Here is a 23,889-nt window from a genome sequence, read left to right on the forward strand (position 1 = left end):
TTTTTTTTTTTGTTTTCTATTATTCCTCTCAATAATTAGTATGTATACTCTTAAAAATTCCAAATTTCTATAACAACATTACAGTCTGGTTATAAGATACCATTAAAATAATATTTAAATAAACATATACAATAAAAAAAAATAATAATAAATGTATTATTGTAAAATTTGTCACCGATCATTTTAGAAATTTCATAATATTTAAATAAAATTTTAGTATGACATTGAAAATTTTTTTTACTATAATTACGAAAAATTTAAGTAAAAGATTGTGTTTCAGAAAAACACGAAATTGATGACTTGATTAAAGATCTAATTATTTAATAATTACTAATTCATTCATATTTTAATTATTAATGAATGCCATAAAAATGACATTATGGCTTTACTGGACATGAATAATTGTCATCCATTTTGAATATATTTCAAAAATTAATAAATTTTGATTGAAAATCTTAAAATTTTTAACTAAAACTGTTAAATAATTAAAAAATTTATTTTCAATACAAAATTATTTTGTAATTAACATACTTAAATTTAAATAAGATTCATAATTCAATAATATAATTGGACGAAAAACGTTTCAAGAATGCAAAAAAAAAAAATTAATTTTTTGGCAATAATCCAATAAAAAATTCATTAAACAAAGACAAAAGAAAAGGACAACAATTTATAGAAATAATTGTGAATTTCAAACAAAAAAAAAATTTATAATGTATTGTCAATGTCATAAATTTTATTTAAATAGAATTTTTAATATGTACGTACAAATGTATATTACACTTTGAGAGCAAGCATCAGAAATATACTTTTAATTTCATTTTCACATATTATTCATCTATTTGCATAGCATTTAAATTACATTTAACAAAAATTTAAATAATTATATATAATAATGATAATAATAAATATAAATATATATATAATATATATTTTAGTAGTTAATTAGCAATATTGTTAAAAAAAAATTAATTAATTTAATTTAGCGTAAAATTTATATATATTTTTTTAATTTTTTTATTGTGTTTAGAAAAAGCCTCTAAATATTTTCTTTTTATTTTTATTTGTTATACACATATAGGATGATAGCTAGTTTTGGTATTATATGAAATATTTAATATTAATTCGGAAATAACTAAAATTAAAAGGTGACATTTTATTTAATTAAAAAAAAAATTAATAAAATTAATTAAATTTAGTGAAACTGTTGACCTTTGGATTAATAATATAAGAATTTGTTGTTATTATTTTTATATATTTATAAATTAACTCCATTTTATTTATATTTCAATTATTTCTTTTTTTGTTTTGGTTCAATTAATTATTATTGAATAAGTCAAAAATAATTAAGAATAATATAAATAATTAATTTTTTTCCCCAATTATATTTGTGACCAAATAAAATATCTATATATTATATGCAATTAAAAAAAATACGAGAATGACTTAATTTTCAATTAATGTAGATTAATCTCAATCAAAGAAAATAACAAAGAATTGGCATGTAAATTAGAAGAGATAAAAGTTTTCATAATAATGATATATTCTCAAAAAAAAAAAAAAAACTAAGGAAATACTCAAATTAATATTATGAATAAATTTTATGAAAGAATATCATTTCTCTTAGCATAAGAATATATGAAACACCAACAAGACGAAATTTTTGTGTAGTGTGATAACAAAAAAAAATAAAAAAGAATTTGTTAAAATTAAATGTTGCTCATTATTAAACTACAAAAATTTAAAATGAAATTTTTATTTAAGATTTATGGGTTTTCTCGAAAGAAGTAAAAAAATTAGAAAATTAGAAGTTTCTCTGTCCGAAATCGACGTTAATCAGCAATAATGTTAAAAACATTAAAAAAAAAATATTCTCTTTTATTTCTCTCTTTTTATTAGTGTATTTTGATTAGTGTATTTTGAAATTATTACTGTTGTAACACTGTTCATTGTATTGTCTCGTATTGTAATAATAAATGAGAGAGAAAATAATTTTTTATTTATTATTATAAGAGAAAATAATTTTAAATAATTATTTAAAATGATAAAAGAAGAGAAAAATTATGTCAAGATTTTAAGAATTAAGATTGGCAACAAAATTTATTTTAAAATGAGAGCATTTTTTTTTTAATGTTGATTATTAGGCTGGCCAGCATTTCTAATTTTTCAAAAAAGATAAGAAACTAAAATTCTTTTATTTTTTAGTTCTAAAATTTATTTATTTTTTAATTCTTTTATTATTAAATAAGATTTAAAAATTATTGTAGTTAAATTAATGAGCAATGTAAATAAATAATAATTTGAATTTTTTATGTGAATGAATGAAATTTTTAAACTGTCTACGTTATATTAAGAGAATATCAGAAATTGTTTTTGCTACTAGGTTGAGTTTTTTAATATAATTATTATTATGTCCCCTAAAAGGATTCATAAAAAAAAAAATAGAATAAAGAATTCAAATTGATTTTGTTGACATTATAAACATTTAGATTTTTAATTTTGGTCAGATTATATACTAGTATTTTTATACTAAATATATAAATAATATTTATTCTAAAATTATACGATATAATACGATAGCAATGAAGTTAATAAAATAAAACGAACATAAAATTATTTAAATTGTATTTTTTTTTTTTTTCTTTAAGAGGTCCTACCATATAATAACACACAAAAAAAAAAAAAAAAAACAAAATAAAAAAAATTAATTTAAATTATAATTAAAATTTAATTCCTTTCGGTTTTTTATATTCATTTTTTTTTTAAACACAATAGTAATAAAAAAAAAAAATTATTTTAAAACTTAAAAATAAAAAATTATCTTAAAAAATTTAATAAAAAGATTTTTGTGTTTACCGTTCAGGGCCTTGGCAATCGTCGACAGATACGAAACATTTATACTGCAGATTTGGTTAATAATATTTTTATTTTTTGAATTAGGTATTATGTAATTGGTATTTACAGTTGGTGGTGGTGGTTGGTTGTTTGGTTGGTTGATTTATTTTGGTTGTTGATTGTTTCGATTTACAATGATTCAATTTTTTTTTATTTAATAACATAATTAAAGTTGATGATTTATTAGTTATAAAATTTCGATCAAATTCGAATATTTGGTAGAAAAAAAAAATAAAAGTCAAGATTTTAAAGAGACAAAGGACAAAACATAGATATTTTTTCCAATTATTTTTTTTTTGTTTTTTTTTTTTGCAAGTTTAACATTTAAGTTATTATTCAATAATCACATAAGTTATCAAAACGTTTGTAAAATATTTTAAAATTTTGAAAATGATTTAGAAAAAAAAAAAAAAAACAAATTGAAAAATATAAAAATGTGAATTAATTAATATTTTTTTTAAATGGTTTAATTGTTTTTTTTATATTCGGTAAGAAGAATTATTTAAATGAATTTATTTTAATAAAATGGTAAAATTTATTTAATTATTTAATATATATGTAAAATGCAAAATGAAATTAAAATGGATGGAATTTACAGAGTCCAGATTAATAAAATTCAAATTTTTTTTTTTTGTAAATTATTTGTAAAACAAATTTAAATGTTATTTTAATTTAAAAAAAAAAAAAAAAATTAAATTATTGCGTTTTAATATTTCAAAAAATATTCACAATAATTAGTTGATTTCGTTTATTTTTTTTTGTTTTTGTAAGTAATTAATATGCAAATTCATTGATATACAAAATATATTTTGTAATGATATTACGTTTTAAAAATCCCAGGATATCACAGGTGGTTCGTTGATTTTTCGAATTTTAGTTTATATTTTGGTTACAAGTTGATTCAAGTTTTCATTTTTCACATGACACAATACAATATATATATTTTATAATATGTATATATATAAAAATATATATGATTTGGTGGTGATTTATTTTTTATGTTTTTTGGTCGGTGATTGGTTTATTATATCCGATGATTTCAGTTCACGATTTATAAAAAAGTTTTTTTTTTTTTTTATACATTTTGTGTATATTTTTTTCACAAGAGGCAGGCAATCAGATTAACAGTCAGGCAGGCAGGCAGGCAGGCAATCAGGCAATCATGGCGAGCAGGCAAGTTGGTGATTCATATTCATTCATGGCACAGGCGTAGTTGAAGTATTCAAAAAAATCACATATTATATTTGACATAACAGTCATGGTGTAAGACCAGGATCAGGCACAAGTTTTTTATTTATTTTTATTTTTTTGAATACCAAAATTAACAAAATTTCATATGCGGACGGTGTCATTCGGTTTTTTTTTTCGTTTTTTAATATTTTTGGTTTTCAAGTTTATATATTTATTTTATTTTTTATTGGACATATATGTGAAAAAAAGATTGGGCGGGAGAGAAAAAAGAATAACTATTTTAGTTAAAATTGCATTTAAAGTTTTTTTTTTTGTATATATAATAAAAATAGATTGTAGTTTAATTTTTTTTTTGTTTGGCTTATAATATTATAAAAATAATATTGCATTTTTAAACCTAAATTAAATATATGTATATATATTTTTTTATTTTAACTAAATTATTTTTTATTATTTATAACTGGTAAGTATTTAGAAAAAAAAAACGATATATATATATATAAATATATATAAAAATTTAAATAGGCACACAATGACTTAAAATTTTAATTTTAGTGAGTAAGAATTGGTAGAAAAATAAATATAGTAAAATAGAAAAAGTTTTGTATAGTTTTTTGTTTAAATATACAATTTACAAGATTTAGGGAAATAGATGCAATTTATTTTTAGTTTAGCTAAAAAAAAAAAAACATTTCAAAATCTTTATTGTGATGTTAAATTAGCATCAATTATCAGTTAAAAATTTTAGGTAGTTTAATATTTTTTTTTATTTTATTAATATTTTGTTATAAATTAATAGAAGCGGTAGCATTTTTTTTTGTATTTTTTTATACATATATATTTTTCTCTTTGTATATATATATATAACATGTGTATGTAGAAAAAAAAATGATTTAAACTTTTTGTTTCATTAGAGAAATTTAGGAAAAACAAACCAATCAAATTTGATATTGCATCACTTTAAACTAATAATTTTAAAATTAAAAATTACTACTAATATTATATATATATAAAAAAGATCAAAATTAAAATAAAAAAAAAAATTTAATAAAATAAAAAATTGATTCTCTATTATGACAAAAAAAAAATTTCATCGTTTTACTATTAAATAAAATTTTATTTATATTCTATGACTTTAAAAAAAAAATAATTTCTCTTTTCTTTTTATAAAGAAACAAATTTAACTTACCGTAGTTCTCAATTTTTGAATATGTTGGCCACCTTTACCAATAATAGCACCAGCAATCTAAATTTTTTTAAGAGAGAAAGAAAAAGAGAAAAACATATGTGACATTAATATAAAGTTTTTTAAATTTCTTAAAAAAAGGGAAATATATTTTAAGAAAATAATACGACAAAAAAAAAGAGAATTGTTTGTCATGTTTTGGTGATATTTTAAATTTTTTCTGTAATATTATCATTGTTATCAATATTATAAAATTTACATTATTATCAAATATTTAATTATTTATAATTAATATTTAAAATGCAATATTTACATTATTACATTTACACTAAACAATATATTAAATAAAATTTCCAAGAGATGTGAATTTAATAAGGTCGCAAATAATTAAGAGTTGAGAGAAAAATAATAAATCCCTACTGTTCTACTAGTACTCGTAAAAATAATAATTATTAATGTTTTGTTGGATATGACAGTAACATAAACTTTACAGTATTTTCGTAAATGGATTCGTAAATGTTTCATAATTACCTTTGTGAATATATAGTGCGTATATAGTATTTGTTAAAGTGTTATTTAAATTAATTTCATTTTAAAAAGGGAAATTAAATTCAAGAGTAATACAATGTGTAAATTATAATTTCTTTGTATTTTCGAAGTCACTATAATTTATTACATACGGTATGACGTATGAATTATAACTTATGTAATTATTCATACATATGAAAAAGAAACAACAAGCTTCAGCAGTATTATACGCTGAAGCTTGTTATAATTATCAATTAATTTTAAAAATAAAGAATTGGAATAAATATTAAAAGTTTTATTGTACTAGTATTTTTTTTTATTAACGAATAAACATTATTCGCCTATAAAACTTAAACAAGGTAATTATTTCTTACATAAAATTATAAAACAGTGTGTATATCTACATATGGATACATATTATATCATGAATATATTAATAAGAAAAATATTATATAAAATATATTTATTAATTAGATATATTATTGTTATTCATCTATGATTAATCAATTAAATAATTCCATCTGATTGATTATATAATTTGATTATAAAATTAACATATGAACAAACATGATAATATATATGAGTCTAGAATATAATATCTATAACAAATAGGAAATTAGAATTTCAAAATTATAAATAAATAATTAAGTTATATATTTTATAAGTTGTTTTATAATGTAGAATAAAAAATAAAAAGCAATTTGATATATACATATTCTCTAAATATCTGCAGTATAGATATTATAAGTGATAGCATGATAAGAGAAAATACTGCTTTTGATTCATGACAAATACTTGCAACTGACGTTAGTCATAAATTCTAATGCGCAATAAAGCAAGTGACATAAATTCCAATAAACGATGCAAGTGCAATTTATGGTCATTTTAGGTTTTTTTTGCAGATAATTGTATGATTACATAATGCTTACAAAATCAAGCCGTTAATGTATCTGACTATAGATTGTCAAATTTTTGACATACTGGAAAGCTGATATACATACATATATGTATTTAAAAAATTGAATAAGGGATATGGTCTAAAAAAAATTTTATAATTATTCAAAAATTTGAGAAGTCTTCGTTTTTTTAAGGAGTGTAATTTACCATCAATCAACTTGCAACTAAAATAACTTTAATCTTAATCTTTTATGAATATTGTAATTGAATATTGTAAATTACCCCATTTTTCTTCTAAGTGTGATAAGAACATCAATAAATATTTTCTTTTTAAATTTCATGATATATTTGACAAATTTTCTAAGAATATTCATTCAAGTATATTAAAAATTTTATCGTCATTGCTTAGATACATATATTTTAAACTTAAAAATCAAAAATAATTTTCTCTTTAACATTTTCAAAATACAATTTAAATTGATATACAAATATTGATGTACGTAAGTGATATGAAAATATCACATATATGATTTTAAGAATGAGAATAATATTAAGACTAAAATTTTAAATCAGAAAATTATTTACGGAATTCTAGAAAATTTAATACATATTAAATTATTAAAAAATTTTCTAAGGAATATGTATTTCGATTTTGAATTGAATATATATTTCGACAATTTTCAAAATTTTTTTGCAGCTACATAATGACTGTCACTTTATTTTATCTTAATATTTGACCATATTTCATGATTATACCATTGTTTATCAACAAACATAATTATTATTATCATACTAGTTTCTTTTTTTTGTTCATATTAAATCAAGTTTTTTTTTGTTAATTTTCTTATACCGTAAAGCACGAGGTGTTTTCTTTAATTAATTACTTATATAATCATAACAATTAATATTCAAATTTATAAAAATTTTTTATAAAAAAAAAAACTTACACGGCTCGGAATCAATAAACGCAATTGTTCATCATTATTTCGGCGAGCTCTTTTATTATTGTTATTTGAGTTGCTGCCACCACCATTACCGCTGTCACTACCATCTTGGCTATCTTCATTTTGATTATTTTCACGTTTCATCTTGTTAGATCTAGAAATTAAAGAGAAAAAAAATAATTTATTATTTATTCTTTATAAAAATTTATTATTAAAAAATATTTTTAAAAATAAATACGAGTTTGTGTTTACGATCAAAAGAAGAAATTCAATAAATAACCTTTAAAGTTATGCAACAAAAATATTGTTTTTTTTTTGTATAAAATATATAATTAAAAAAATTTTTTTAATAACTGTGAAACACCTTACATAACAAAATCTTCTTAGATACTAAAAACAAAAAAACAATAAAAATTTCATGAAGAGATAAAAAAACGAACTTACAAAAATAAAACAAAAACAAGAACAAAAATAAAGTTTAACTTCTCAAAATCTCAACTTAATCTCTTCTCTATTTAAAATCTAATTTTTTTTTTTATTTTTATTTTGTAGTTGTAATACTTTGCAGTGAAAAAAGCAAATATGTAGTTAATAATCGTATTGAACACACAATGTATTTTAAAATAAAAATAAATGGTATAACAATTTTAATTATACATATATTTTATAATTTTTTAAATTAGTAGTGTATGTGGACGAGAAATCCAACCAAATAGAAGAAGTTTTGGTGAAATTTATATTTCTGTGTTTTGGATATTAATCACGGCTGAAGAAATACAGGCATTGACTCTAAGAGAGAAAGACATTTCACAGATAACGAATTTACATGTTTTTCAAGAAAGCTATAGAAAAATTTGAAATTCAAGCTTTGTCCATTTTACTAGTGCAGTTTTAACAATATACATTTACAAAAAAAGATGGATCCAGGCCTTGATAATTTTGTAATGTCAAGATGTTAGTTATATATGGTAACAAAAAAATAAATTAACCTATTTATTTCAACTCAATTTGCTATTAATTTAACATTTCTTTAAATTAATTTTCTTTTAATTTTTATTTAAATTCATAAATAGTTAATTGTATTTTTCCAAATTGTAGAATTTGCTCTATTCCATAGTTATTTTTTATAGTTAGAATTGTTCGAATTATGGAAGCTCCACTGTATTTTTTTGAAAATAAAAATAGGAAATTCTGTATTAAATCTGTATTTAATAACTATTGTACAAATAGAATAATATCTCATGGTTAAGCTGGACAATTTTTTAATATCTCTGTTTACAGTTTTTTTTAATATAAGTAATAAACATAAATATGTAAATATGTATGTAAATATGTGAATATAGTATTCTAAAATTAAGTTTTTCTCTTATATTGTAAGTTAATATAAACACAGGTTTGTATAATAAAAAAAAAAACAAAAATTTAATGTATAAATAATTTTTATACAAAATATGAAAAGAAAAATTAAAACAAAATCAAAATTATAAACTGTAAACTTGTTATACTAGCTTATTTTTTTATCTATATAACTGAAAACTTAAAGAGAGAATAAATGGGAATTAAAAAAAGAAAAATAAGAAAATGGCAAAAAAAAAAAAAAATGCGCGCGGCATTACCCGATGTCATTTCAACCGGCGTAAAAAAAATTCACAAGATCAAATTTTCTTGTTTTTTTTTTTCAAATTCATAAATAGAAACTTGAGTCAAATACATAACTATGCCTACATAATGAACTTATACTACTATATAAAGTGTATTCGTATAGACATACAAGTATGTATGTTATATTTTATATATAAAAGATCACGATTCAGTGATTTTGAAACTTTCTTTTTTTATTTTTAAATATGAATGAAATTTCATTTTACAGTGATTTTTAAAATATATTATATTAAACTTGTTTATTGAGTACAAGTAAAATAAAAAAGAGGAGATGTTCAGAGAATTATTATTATCTTTTTATGTTTTGTTTTTTATAATTATGTACCTGGCCTACCATCAACCTGTTATGTAGGAGAATATTAATAGAATATTACATCATAAAATTTATAAATATTTTATGATTATATTAATTAAGTAATTAATATTTTATTGCAACTTTATGAAAATTTGAATAGTATTATATGCAACTTCTCATTAATGTAATAATTTTAATAATTGAAATTGAAATTTATTCATAGGTAGATAAATTTGTACACGAATAGCCATAAATTTATTATCGTAAACAAGAATTTTTAATTAGAACACGTTAAGGGTTGGTACTATAATATAAGTGATTATAAGTACAATACTATCATCACTCATTACACCAATAAAAAAATAATTTATAAGTCACTAATCATTGTTATTTTAATATATCTTGACTTACAAAATGCAGTAACACCGTATTAATACACAAGTCAACAATAATTTACAATTATAAGCTGAATTGTGTGGTAATACTGCATTTTCGAAGTTAGAATACTCGGTAAGTAAAGAAAGCAAATGAGCAAAAGAATTAGACCTTAATAATTAACTTATGCCTATTTTAATAATTTTCTTTCTTGAAAAGACATGCTTATGCTTAAACAACTTAAGCTTTCAGAAACATTCAAAATTTTAGCAAAAATAAATATTTATATAATAAGAAAAAGTTTTCTGAAAACAAATTTTATAAGCCTTATCTAATTATAATTTAAATTAACTTTTTACTTTTGAAATCTTATTTACGATAATACTTATATTATATACATTTTATCTATGTATGTGTACATTTCGTTTATTTAATTTTGAAATTTTAAACACAATAATTTTTTCTTTTGTTATTTATTCATTTAAAATTTCTAATCTTCGCAAATAAATTTGCATTATAAAAGAAATTTTAAAATACAAAGTTTATATCTAAAATAAAAATTTTAATTTGAGTATAATAGACTAACAGATTTCTTTATTTATATGGAAAAACAATACTGAAAAAATTTCTAATAAAAAAATTAATAAAATCCATTAGGCTAATTGAAATATTTGTTAATTCTAAATTTGAAAACAAAAAATAATTTGTTTAAGCTACAAAATATTGAAAATTTTTATTTGGAACACGGAATAATTTCGTTTTCAATATAATTTCGTTGATCTTGATCTTTTAGGTAAATTATGAAAAATATTTAATTGTTTTGTTTGAATTTTCAGTTTTAATATCCCTACCTTGCTCTATTTGAAAAATTTCTTTTAAAATTAGAAAATTCAAAAATTTTAAGAAAAATTTGATACATTTATACTCGTATGTATTATACTTCTCAATTTATGTATATATTTCCGAGGAAATTCAATTAAATTTTACAAATTTCCATTACCCGGCACAAAATTTACTTTTTTAGACAGTAATTTTACTGTGATATCACAATAAATTTGTTAAAATTTCCTTTAAGGAAATAATAATTCAAAATCACTGCTATAAAAATTAGAATTTAAGAAAACAAAGAGAGAAAAAAATAAAGGCAGAGTTAAGTGGGTTTTTTTTGAATAGGTGGTGAATATCTATGTATAAACAGGAATGTGGTGTGTTATGTTATGTACTTTTTTATTTTTTCTGTTCGATGAGAATTATTAATATTAATATTGAATATTTTTTTTTGATTCGTATACAAATTTTATATATGGAAAAAATAAAAAAACCAAGTAAAAAAAAAAAAGGAAATAAAAATTTTAATGTAAATTTAATAAAAAATCTTTACAAACAAAAAGAAAAGAAAAATAATGTCATAATAACACAGAAACCTACTAAAGAAATTGTGGTTTCTTAATATGTATCTCTGTAGCTGTACCCTAGCTGCGTATAATGTCTGTTATATGTAGGTGGTTAGTTTTATTATTTTTAAATATTTCTACTTTTTTTTTCTTTTATTAATAATTTATTGTAATAATAAAAAACAAAACAAAGAAAAAAATTCAAATTGGCAAAAACTAAAAAAAAAATTTATAAAGCTTGAGAACAAAAAAATGTATGCCGCGCGACATTTTTAACAAATTATAACAATAATAACATTAAACGAAATGAAATACGCATAAGTAGCACGTGTCTTGGTTAGGCGTTCATATAAATTAAATAAATTTAAACTTGAAATAATGAATTTCTTTTTTGTTTTCTGACTTAAATTGCTTATTGAAATGAGCAAAAAACAATTATTTTTCTAATTTATTTAAAATGTTTCTCAACACTTATTTTTTTTTTTAAGTTATGTAAAATTTAAATTTGATTTGCATTAATTATAACAATTTAAATTAATTTTTTTTGTTTTCCTATTTTGTATAATATCTATGTATATGCGTGTATATATGTATGTAAGTATATTAACAAATTATTTCAATTTAAATTATTGTTATTATTTATAATATTGCAATTTCGGTATTTTCAAAGCAAAAAAAAAACAAGCAAAACATTAAAAAAATTAACAATAAGAGACGAGGGAACCTTGATAGTTTTTCTATTCAAATCAATTTGAAAGAAAAAAACATTTTGATTTTTCATGAATTTAATTTTGCTTTGAATATATTAAGAATGTAGGTATTAATATTGTTGCTTGATTTAGCAAGATGAAGCAAGCAATCAATTAATGAATGATCCTACACAAATATAATGTACCCTACACCTCATAACAAGTAAAATAATTAAAATTTATAAAATTATAAAACTATGTATTGTATTTATAATGACGATGAAAATGATTAAGATATAATAATAAATGAAGAAATCATTAAATTTTTAATTCGTTTATAACTTATTTTGAATTCTTAGGGGAATATAAAAAAAAATTAAAATTTGTTGCAGATTGTCGAAAAATATTACTTATTTTCGAAATATATAACAAATTTTCGAAAATTATTACAAATTCTAGGTAAATATTAAAAATTTACAAAAAAAAAATAGGTATTAAGAGATTTTTGAAAAACATTATAAAATTTCGAAAATTATTTCGAATTTTTCAAAATATACAAAATTAATGATTTTTTTACAAACTTCGAAATTTTAAGAAATTTTATTTGATTAGTATATTTCAAATCTCAAAAAATATTAAAATTAATATTTAATTCCGGTTAAGTCTTTTCAAAATTTCGAAAATTAAAAAAGGACTTCAGAAATCATATTTGCTATATGTGTGTTCTACTGTATCCATTTATTTTATTTCATGATATATTTAAAAAAATATACCGAATTAAGAATTACTTCAATTGATTCTTCTCGATTGATTTTTGAAATTTTAAAGAGTAAAAACAAAATAGTAAAATAATATGAACACATGAATAAACATAGCTATAAGTATACAAGTGTTTAATTATACAAGGTTAAAACGAATTGTGTTGTGAAGAGCGTAAAAACAAGGCAACCACCGCATTTACAACAAAAAAAAAATTATTGTGCTTAAAAAAATCAAGTACTTAATATTGAATACAGTAAAAATTAAATTTAAAATACAAAAAGAAAAAAATGAATTACAAAAGAAAATAAAATAAATGATTATTTAAAATGGTAAACACTTGTTTTTAGTTTATTGTGGATTGCAATAAAAAATTATTGAAAATAAGAAAAGAAAAAAGAAAAAATCGATGTGCGTGAAAAATAATTATGTAGGCAAAAAATATAATTGAAAATTTTGTAACCAAATTAGCTATAAATTTTTTTTTTCTTCTGAATATTTCCTAATTAGTGTTTTCATATAATGCACGCCTAAAATTCTCTTTACCTCTCTGACTTTTGTTTAAATATTTAATTTTAATTTAGTACGAGGTGGAACTGAGCTATTGAATACATGATATATATATATATACAATTCATATATATATATGAAAATGCTGTACGAGGAAAAATTAAATTAAAATATAAATATTTTTTTTAATAATTTTACCAACCATACTAGCTATATACTAGCCAATAACCTAATTTCTAAAGAATTTTATAGTTTTTTTTGACTATATGAAAAATAAATTTTTTATGTGAAAAATTTTAAATTCAAATTTTAATATATTATAATTTATTTCAAAATAAATTAAGATTTTATATATAGGTGCAGTGTATATATTGTTATATTAAGACTGTGTAATAATTTATTTCGAATATGGAATTTTCATTAAAATAAAAAAATTTTTAATGTTAATTTGTTTTACGAAGGCTTTGACACAATTCATTATTGTAATAAAAATATGAAAAAAATTGTAGTATAATTTTGAAAATTTATTTTGATCTGGTAATTTTCAAATTTTAATTACATAAACTTATTTTTTATGTACTTTTTAAGTTCTATGGGAAAATTAAATTAAATAATTTGCATTGATTTTGGTCCATTCCAAAAAAAAAAGGTGTAAAATCAATTTACCGGAAAATCGAAACATATAACGTAATGTTTGAATTCTCTATATATTCGAGTCTATAATGCAGTAAAATTTGGTTCGATTCGGACTTTGTATATAAGATGATTAGCGTTAGAAACGGTCTAAAAATTATATAATCAAAATTTAAAAGTAAGTAATTGAAAATTTTTAAATTTAAAGCCTTAGGCTTAAGCACAGTAAATTTTTAGTTATAGTATTTACTATTTTCCAAAAGACTAGCCAATTCTGTTTTATTATTAACGAGCCAATTCTGTTTTATTATTAACGAGGCAATTCTGTTTTATTATTAACGAACCAATTAAAATTTTTATTGCTTTTAAATTTCATTAAGAATTCAGTAATTAAAAGTACTTTAAAAGCATTGTTATACATACGAGTATAACATATTATTAATTTTATAGTTTCAAATTAAGCATAAATAATTATGTGCTTGCATTCAATTAAAATTTTTTTTTATGTTTCCTAATACATAAAATGTATGTTATTATGAACACAATATTTTCGTGTTTTATACTGTGATCTTTTATACTTTTAAATAAATTTTAAAAAAATATGATCAATAATAATTAAATCATAAAAGAAAAATATATCATTAAAATTCGATGGGGTTAGGTCTTGTAAATTTTACTTGTTGTGTATAAAAAAAAACAATATCGTAATATTGTATCGTAATTTTTTAAAAATATTTTTAGTTTAAAAATATGTTTTGTAATATAATAAAAGTAATTTAAAAATAAAAGTAAATTAGTAAAAGACTTCAAAAAATTAAATTAGAATTAATTTAAATTTCGTTTCGAATTATTTAGAAAATTGTATACAAAATTTACAATATTTAATATAAAAATTTAAATTTAATATAAAAGTATAATTGATTATTTAAATTTATAAATTTATACTGAAAAATTAGACAAAAAAATTTTTGTAAAATATATATATATATATATTTTTTTTTATGTTGTAAATAAAAGAAATAAAGTCTATAATTTAAATAATGAATACTAAGTTGCTACACACATAAGAAATGCATTCAAAAATTTAAGAAAACAATTAATTATTTTTTAATATTAAAATAATTTACATACCAATAAATTGTTTGCTTAAGAAAAAAAATTACCAAATGTGTAAAACAAAAAAATTCCCAATTTTTTTTTTTTTATAATTTTTTAATTATACAATTTTTTTTAATAATTAATAGAAATAATTTTTGACTTTTGATCACTTTTTGTTAAAAATCTAATAAAAATTTATAGTATTAATGAAATATATTTAACTAAATTTTAATTTAAAATTAAAAATTATTAAATTAATTAAATATTAATTTTAATAATTAATATAACAAAAAATATTTTGAATTTTTTTTAATTAAAAAAAATTTAATAATAATATAAAAATTAAAAAAAAAAAATGCTTCAAGTTTTTTAAATACTTTTATGTATATAATTTTAATTCTAAGAAAAAAAAATTTTTTTTTTTTAAATTTATGAAAATTTTAAAATTAATAAAACAAAAAATTAATATAACTTTAAATTTTGAAAACCGGATGAAGACTAAATTTGTTATACAATTGTTACTTATATTTATTAGATTTTTTTTTCCAAATTGATTCGATTGCATTATAAAAATATAAAAAAAAAAAACTTTTTATTATTTCTTTATATATATATATACATACTAACTATGTAAGACCCACAAAAGTAGCCTCAAACTATCGAAATTTTTAAGGGGCGATAAAAATATAAAATGGGAATTTCGTTTAGATATTTTTTTTTTCGTGTCATTAGAGAAACAGAAAATTCTAATTCTATTCCTTTCTATCTAATCTAAATAAAATACTAACTACATAATTTTAGTAAAATGAAATAAAAAATTACAAAAAAAAAGCGAAAAGAAAAAGGAAAAAATGTAATAAGGGCTTACTTTTTATACTAAAAATATTATTAAAAGTATAAAATAAAGTGTAAATTAATATTTGATGTGCGCAACGGAAATGGTCAGATTATTAACAAATAATAATCATAGAAAATAACTGGTTTCTTGTGTCTTTTTTTTTTTTGTCTTTAAAACGTTAAAAAAAAATTAGTCATTAATTTTTAGAACTAATGCAATTATGACTACATTATGTACATATATGTATGTACTTTATTAGCATTAATGTATGTGTAGTATATCTTTAAATATGCACAATTTCTAGGGCTATAATTCAGAAAAAAAAAATAAGGGCAGTAATAGAACATACATGTAGTTATATAAGTAAAGTAATTGTCTTTTTTAATAATAAAAATTTAAGGAATTAGAAGAACGAAAAAAAAATGGCAGCTCTCTTTATACTATATAAGACTAACCGACAATTACATTATATAACAAAAAAAAAAAAAAAAATAAATATAAAAACAAAATGAAATGGTCGGTCGGGAAATCTTTCGGGTTGCTATCATTTTAAATTTGTTGTGGTCAATAAATTGATAACTTTTTGTCCAATAAAAATTTAGAGGGGAATCAATTTTTTTGTCGTTTTTGTCTTTTCTTCAATATTAAACACTAAAAATAGTTACACACTATTTTGAAATTACGTGTTATACAAATATACAGGTACATTTATGTACTTATATTATGTATTCGTTACGTAAAAAATAAATAATACTGATTATAATTTGTTTCTTATATACCTTCAAACATGCATATACAATATAACATATGTTTATGTACAAATTACATAATATATATATGTATTATATTATATGTAAGAAAAGAACTTTTATACTATTATTTTTTTTTTAATCAATATAATTTTTCATATTAACAAATTTATTATCTCACGAAAATATTAACAAATTATATATTTACAATATAAATTAAAATTGACTTGTTCTAGATTTCTTTTTTGCAATTTTTATACTATTATTATATAGTATTAAAATATTTAGAAAATGATTTTTTTTATCTATATAAAAGTCATTTTATTACTTAATTTTATTATTTTTTATAATAATTAATATAATAATGTATAATATTATAGTATATATAAAAAAAAATATTTATTTATTTAATAAAATTTATTCATTTATAATTTAAAAAAAAAAAAGATTTAGTATTAAAGTTATTTGTTATACTCTATAATCTATATAATTTAATAAAAATTGTGTAGAACCACATACATATATGTATATAACTTTTATATAGAGCTAAATACTAGTATAAGTAAAAATAATAAATTATGTAGATGCAAATATTGTTCAAGGCAAATTTTGCTTTAAAATTAATGGTTAAATTGTATGTACTTCTTTTCCGAAAATTTATCATAAAAAATTTTTGAAAACAAAAAAACAATACCCAATATTAATTATACTTTTAATTATAATGCCAACTTTACGATATAATTTACGATTTGTCGAGATTTTTGAAAATTTATTTTGGAACTCTTTTAAACCATTCAATAGAACTCTAATATTTGCACTAGTCTTGATTTTACAGATCTTGGAACTGTTTTTTTTTGTTTTTAATTTTTTAAGCTTCTACAAGAATTTTATTGGTGCAGTACGAATTTCGGAAAATATTTAGGCCATATAATAATAAAAAATGCGATGCAGATGTTACAAAAAATATAATTTGCTTTAAAAAATTTTTTACAATGGAAATTGTAATATTATGTAGAATGTATAGATTAATTAAAAATTGAAATGGAAATGCTGTAAAAGTAAAATGGAGAAAATATTATTTTCAAATTTTAAACAAATAATATACTTAATAACGTATGGTGCCCTGTATATTTGTAGAGCAGCTCTCTATATTTGTTAAAAATCATTTAAAACATTTTGTTTTTCGAAAATTATAAAAATATGTGCAATGTACATAATGTAAGAATATTAGTTATAATTTATTTAAATTGTAATTTACAAGATATTTTAATTTTTTTTTTTATTACTATTTAATTATTTATAACATTTAAAGTTTATATTTTTTTATAATTTTAAGGACATAATAAATATGTGCATACATTTTAAATTGTTTAAAATAATTTACAATTAATTAATAATTGACAATATAAATAAAAATTACAAATATTCATATTTGTACAATACTTATATAACAAAACAGTATTTTTTTGTATACTTCCAATTTATATAAAAATTAAAAATTAAAGGAATAAAAAAAGCTGAGTATGCCAGAAATTTGGTGTTAAGTTTTGAGTTGTATAAGGACCATGACAACATCATTTGTACAAATAACTCCAGTACTATAATACGATTGACTACAAAGTAGAAATAACACGGTAATATAGATTGTATTTATTGAACACAATAGTAAAATTATATTCTGATATTTTGTCAATTCTGCATTAAGAAAGTTGTTTGAGAAAAAATTGTAGCTCGAAATTATAATAAATTTTTTTTTTTGGAAAATTTCCGAAATAATTATATGGCCAAATAATTTCTGAAATATAGCCAAATTTCTTTATGAAAATTAGTTGTATATTATGATATAGCTATTCGAAACCTCAATTTAATCCTACCAAAATTTGATAAACATAGGGTTACCACTTTAGCGGACAAAATGATAAGTACAGTACCCTGTAAACTTATATATTTAATAAAAATATAATTATAATAAGAGTAAATTGTTACAATAACAGTAAATTATAAAAAAAAAATACGCAACATTTTAAAAGTAATAAATAATTTAAAACAAATATTCTGTATATACTTTATTATTATGACCATTATGATTACATTTAATAAACGATTTAGAATATAAAATAATTATTTTATTATTTTTTTTTTACATATTCATACATATACATAATTAACTTAAATGCATATATGTAGGATACCATGATGGTACTTGTGCATATTAAATTATACGTATACAATCTAAATATTAAATTGTAGTTACGATGTTTTCAGAATAAAATATAGGAGAATATAGAAAAGGAAGAAAATATAAAAAAGGATTTTTCTTTTGCGCTTTGTTTTTTTTATACGGGGGAAAAATCAAATTAGACACACAACCAATTTTCTGTGAAACACGTATATGTGTGATGGCTTTTTTTTTTATTGAACCACAATTTTTTATGCCAATATCAAATGATGTTTTCACATCATTTATTATTTAAAAATAATTCTTTTTGTAACCATTTTTTTTCTTCTTCTATATTATATAATTTCTTCTATTTATTTTTTTTCGTTGTAATTTCTTAAAAAAAAACAAGGAAAACAACAAAAAAAAATTCCTTGAATATGTACAAGTGTATATTTTGTATATTTTGTGTATATATACATACATATATGAAAATGCTTTTTAACTTGATTTTTTTTTTGTCTTAAAGGATATGAAATAGAAAAAAAAAGTAAAGAAAACAAAACGGTAAGATTTTCTTCAAAAAAAAAAAAAAAGAAAATGAAAAATGAATGTTTTATAAATAAATAAAACATTATTTTCTATTTATATATATATATACACAATGTACGTATATACATAAATAAGTAAATATACATAACATTAAAAAACAAAGGTTTTAAATTTTAAGAATTTAAAAATTAACTTTAGAAAGAAATGAAAAAGGACAGTATTTTGTAACTGAGATGTCAATTGGCCAATTTAGACATTCCAATATAGACTAGAATATTTTCAAATATTTATTAAAATGGGTAGGAACAATTAAATCAAGAATTATTTAATAATACTCAATAATATATGCCATTATTCATATTTTGTGAATTTTGTGAATTCAAAGTTCCAATGTTGATTTTAATGATAAAGGCTTAAAAAATTTAAGGTTCTTGAAAAAAAATCTTTAATAAATTCATGAAAATAATTCGGGATTTAAAAATAATTTCCGTGGAGGGTAAAAAATGTTCATATTTAGTTTCTACAAAATTGAGACTATCAATTCATGAGAGATTTCATTTTCATGTTAATAAAAATAAGAAGATTAAATCGGTCAAAATTTAGACCTGTTATAGGAGAATTGAAACGGTAAATGGACAAATGAGTTAACTTATATTTGCACCTTAACACTTTTTTTTTTATTAACCAATTCTATGTGCATTGTCAATCTTATTTTCTATTAAGTTTCTAGCTATAAGAGTAATCACAGTTGAAAATATATGAAATTTAATGATGAGCAACTCAATTTTCGTCAAAATGTTAGTTTTACCCCTTTGTTCATTTGCCTCTTTAATTTATTTTATCCCATAAAATCTACTAATGAATAGTTGTAAAGCACTGGATTCGAAAAAAGAATATATAAGTACAGTTTGTTAAATTCGCTATACTAAAAATGTTAAAATTATCATTATTTTATTTTTTTTTTTAACGTGAATAATAGCACAAATAGTAGTAACTATTATTACTTGAATATTAAATTAAAAATGAATTTAAATTTTTTATATGAATATTTTTGTTTTTTTATACTTATACACAATTTAATTAAAAAACGTTTAACTTAACTGCTAGTTTTGCAATATTTTTCAAAATATATAAGACGTTTTAAATTTCTGGATATTATATAAATTTTCTATATAAACAGAGGAGTCACGTTAACATGAACATTCATTACTTATTAATTGGAAATTGCCATCAATTTAAATCATGAAAAAAAATTTTTTTTTTTGAAAAAATAAAAATAATTTTAAGCTTTCAAGACTAGTATAAGAGAGTTAGACAAAAGTTTCGTACTGGCATTACGTACATTCTAATTTTATTTTAACAAAGATTAAATAGAGCCACTAATTAAATAGATGACATATTAGCCAACAGAAACTAACGAAAACTCATGCCATTAAAAATTTCAGCACACATCATAACGAAACTTATTGTACAATTCTGTACTATAAAATTAGCATTTTCTTGTATGACATAACACTGCCCCGCGCGGCCATAATAAAATTATAAATTATTTTACTTAATATTAGAATATCGTAATTAATTAAAGCAATATGGTATATTAATAATTAATCTTTTGAAATATAAAAAACATGAAATTTTATTAGTGTTTTAAGAAACCTCAAAATAATGCGAAATTCTATATTGTGTAATATAATTATAACTGTTATACCATAAGTTAATTTTTCTTTTAATGCAATTTTTAATTGAAAAGAAAATTTAACACATGTTATACATGGCCTATTTTTTTTTTTTAATAAATTGCAATTTTTAATGTTATTTAAAAGAAAAATATAATTACTTTATAACTTAAGTAATTATATTTACTATTGCAATTTTTATACAATAAATTAGGCTCTGTATTATATGCCTGATAAATAATCGATTATGTGAAAATCGAAATATGATTAGATTATTATTAGAAAAAAATTATAATTTTATTGGAACGGAAATTCCTTTTTTTTTTTTTTGTAAATTTTTAATTTAACTTATTAAGGGAATATTGTCACATGTAACACAAATTATACAAAAAAAAAATTATTCATATAAAAAATAATTACTAAATTTAAAAATGAACATCTTTCCTGAATAAAAATATGGGACAAATATTATAAATAATTGATCAACGAATGATCATAATGAAATTTATGGTTTTAAGGATCTCTTAATTGTTAAATGAATTAAGCCAGTAATAATTATAAAAAGTGTACATAGTAAGAGGTTATAATATCAAAATAATTGATTCTATTAGTCAAATAAAAATTCAAAATAAATTTTAAATGAATAGAATATTCATTTTTGTAACCAATAGCCCCATATCAACTTTTCTTAAACGAAGGACAATACTGTATATAAAAAAAAAGAATAACTATAATTCGAACAATTTTTAATTTTTTTTTAATTTACTACTCATCTAAAATATTAAAAACTTTTATATATGAAAAAAAAAATCTATATTATTTAAAAAAAAAAAATTTAAGTTATGACCAACTTTTTATCATGGGAACTCAACATAAGCTAATCAAACTTATTCAATAATTCATTGATGGATTGAGAAATTTTATTAAAATTTTCAAATACAATATTATAGAAACTATCAATTTTAACAACTATTTATTTTGTCATCAATATTATTAAAAGGATATAGTTAAGAATTTAAAAAAAAAAAGTTGACTTTATATTTCGGTCTCTTTCCATTGAACACAAAAGTAGTAATTAATATTTCATAATTTTATTTTTCAATACGGAAAAGTTTTTCCTCCCATTTTTTTTTCTATCTTAACTACAAAGCCATAATTATAGACTAAAAAAAAAAGTTTTTTTATGACAATTATAAAAAAAAATTATAGTAGACTTTAATATTTTTCTAATAGTACGCATATAATTATATAACAGTTAAATATTACATAATGTTATACATGTATAACAATTGTGATATTTAGAATTCTTATTTTATATAATGTATTATACGTTATAATTAGCAAAAAAAATTGCAAATAACAAAAATTCAAAAGAATAATTAAACAATTGCAATGCAATCTGTGCATTTAATAAAAAATGTAAAGTAATAATTAGTTTGAATTAAGTAATTTAATCATTTATAAAAGTAACTGTAATTCTGATCTATAAATCGATATATTTTCTAATAATTTATTAATGTTATAATGTTAAATGACATTATTTAATTTACCGGAATTATTCAACATTTGATTACAATTTTGATTTCCTTAAGAGAAATGAAAAATGTATGAGAAAAAAATCATTGTTAGATACTCTGATTCTCGACACTTTAATAGCATTTAGATTTTTTAGTATTATTAAAAAAATTTCGTAAAAATTTACATTATTTCTTGTGTTCCCAACTATTCCTGTCAATGCTCAACTACGTTAAACTTTATATTAGTTAAAATGATAACAAAATGTGAAAAATATGTGTTAGATATTACAACAACTTAGGTTAGATTTTATTCTGTTGTTTTCAACTACTAGTCTACTACTAGTCGACTAATATTGTTAGTAATGTTATTGTTTTTGTACCAATGCGCATTGGCAAACGAATAATTTCGATTATAATAATTTTTATCTTATGCATTACAAACATTAAATAAGTGATGATTTGTGCATCTTTTTACAAAATATTGCTTCGTAGGAAATATTTTAAAATTTATGATTGACATATGTCAAAAGCCAAGAAGAAATCTGGATTTTAATCACCGTTAACAATTTAGAAAAGTGTTATAAAGCATATAATTCTTGCTTTTCCCAAAATTTTATCTTGTGTAAAATACAATTATGTAAATATTACTTGTATGAATGGTATTTGAATGTGTTATACATATAATACGTTAGAGAAGGAAAAGCGTAATAACAGACTATAGTGGTCTTAAATGATATTCTGAAAATATTTTAATGATAATATTTTAAAATATTCTTGTTATTAAAACGTTGATATTTTTGAATAAAAAAACCAATTTCTAATATAGGTTCACAATGTTTATATTAATAGACTTTATAATACTTGAGTACTTTACTTAACAATACACTTCACAATATTTTTTATTATTTTTTAATCATCAACTACTTTACATACTCTTTTTCTTCTAATTTATAATAAAATCGATAAATTAATAATACTTATATGAAAATTAGATTGAGTTTTATAAAATTAATCAAATTTTCCATGATATAAGAAGGAAATGGTATTAAGAAAATGTTCAAAACTTGTTATTACATCAATGTAAAAAGGGTTGAAAATAATGTCACATAATATAACAGTCATAGTAAGGGCATTAAAGGGGCGAGAATTTATAAAATAAAAGAGTAAAAAAAAAAAATTTCAGAAAAGTAGTACGAAACTATCAAAATTGTAGTTAGAAAATTTTTATTACTCTTATACAATAAATATAACAGTCAAAATAAAATGTAACATGTTATTTTTTTTCTTACATTTTTATATTACTTACTGCCCCTTTGAATTATTTTTAATTTTTTTTTTTGTTT

At 19.5% G+C, this 23,889-nt stretch overlaps 1 protein-coding gene across 2 annotated transcripts in view; it reads right to left on the minus strand.

Annotated features, from left to right (window-relative positions):
- LOC129610809 (heterogeneous nuclear ribonucleoprotein K) overlaps positions 1 to 23,889 on the minus strand; it is an 82,987-nt gene that overhangs the window by 34,569 nt on the left and 24,529 nt on the right. The window contains exons 2-4 of one of the 2 annotated variants that reach the window (XM_055523549.1): positions 7,645 to 7,795; positions 5,276 to 5,332; positions 2,857 to 2,900 (exon numbers count right to left, since the gene is read on the minus strand). In XM_055523549.1, the coding sequence (XP_055379524.1) occupies positions 2,857 to 2,900; positions 5,276 to 5,332; positions 7,645 to 7,785 (242 nt within the window). In that variant the 5' untranslated portion in view covers positions 7,786 to 7,795. Of the gene's footprint in view, positions 1 to 2,856; positions 2,901 to 5,275; positions 5,333 to 7,644; positions 7,796 to 23,889 lie in introns of those variants that run through there. The other variant, XM_055523551.1, reaches the window with a different exon arrangement.

Source organism: Condylostylus longicornis, unplaced genomic scaffold (assembly GCF_029603195.1).
Source record: "Condylostylus longicornis isolate FDR11 unplaced genomic scaffold, ASM2960319v2 ptg000048l, whole genome shotgun sequence".
Taxonomy (NCBI): Eukaryota; Metazoa; Arthropoda; class Insecta; order Diptera; family Dolichopodidae; genus Condylostylus; species Condylostylus longicornis.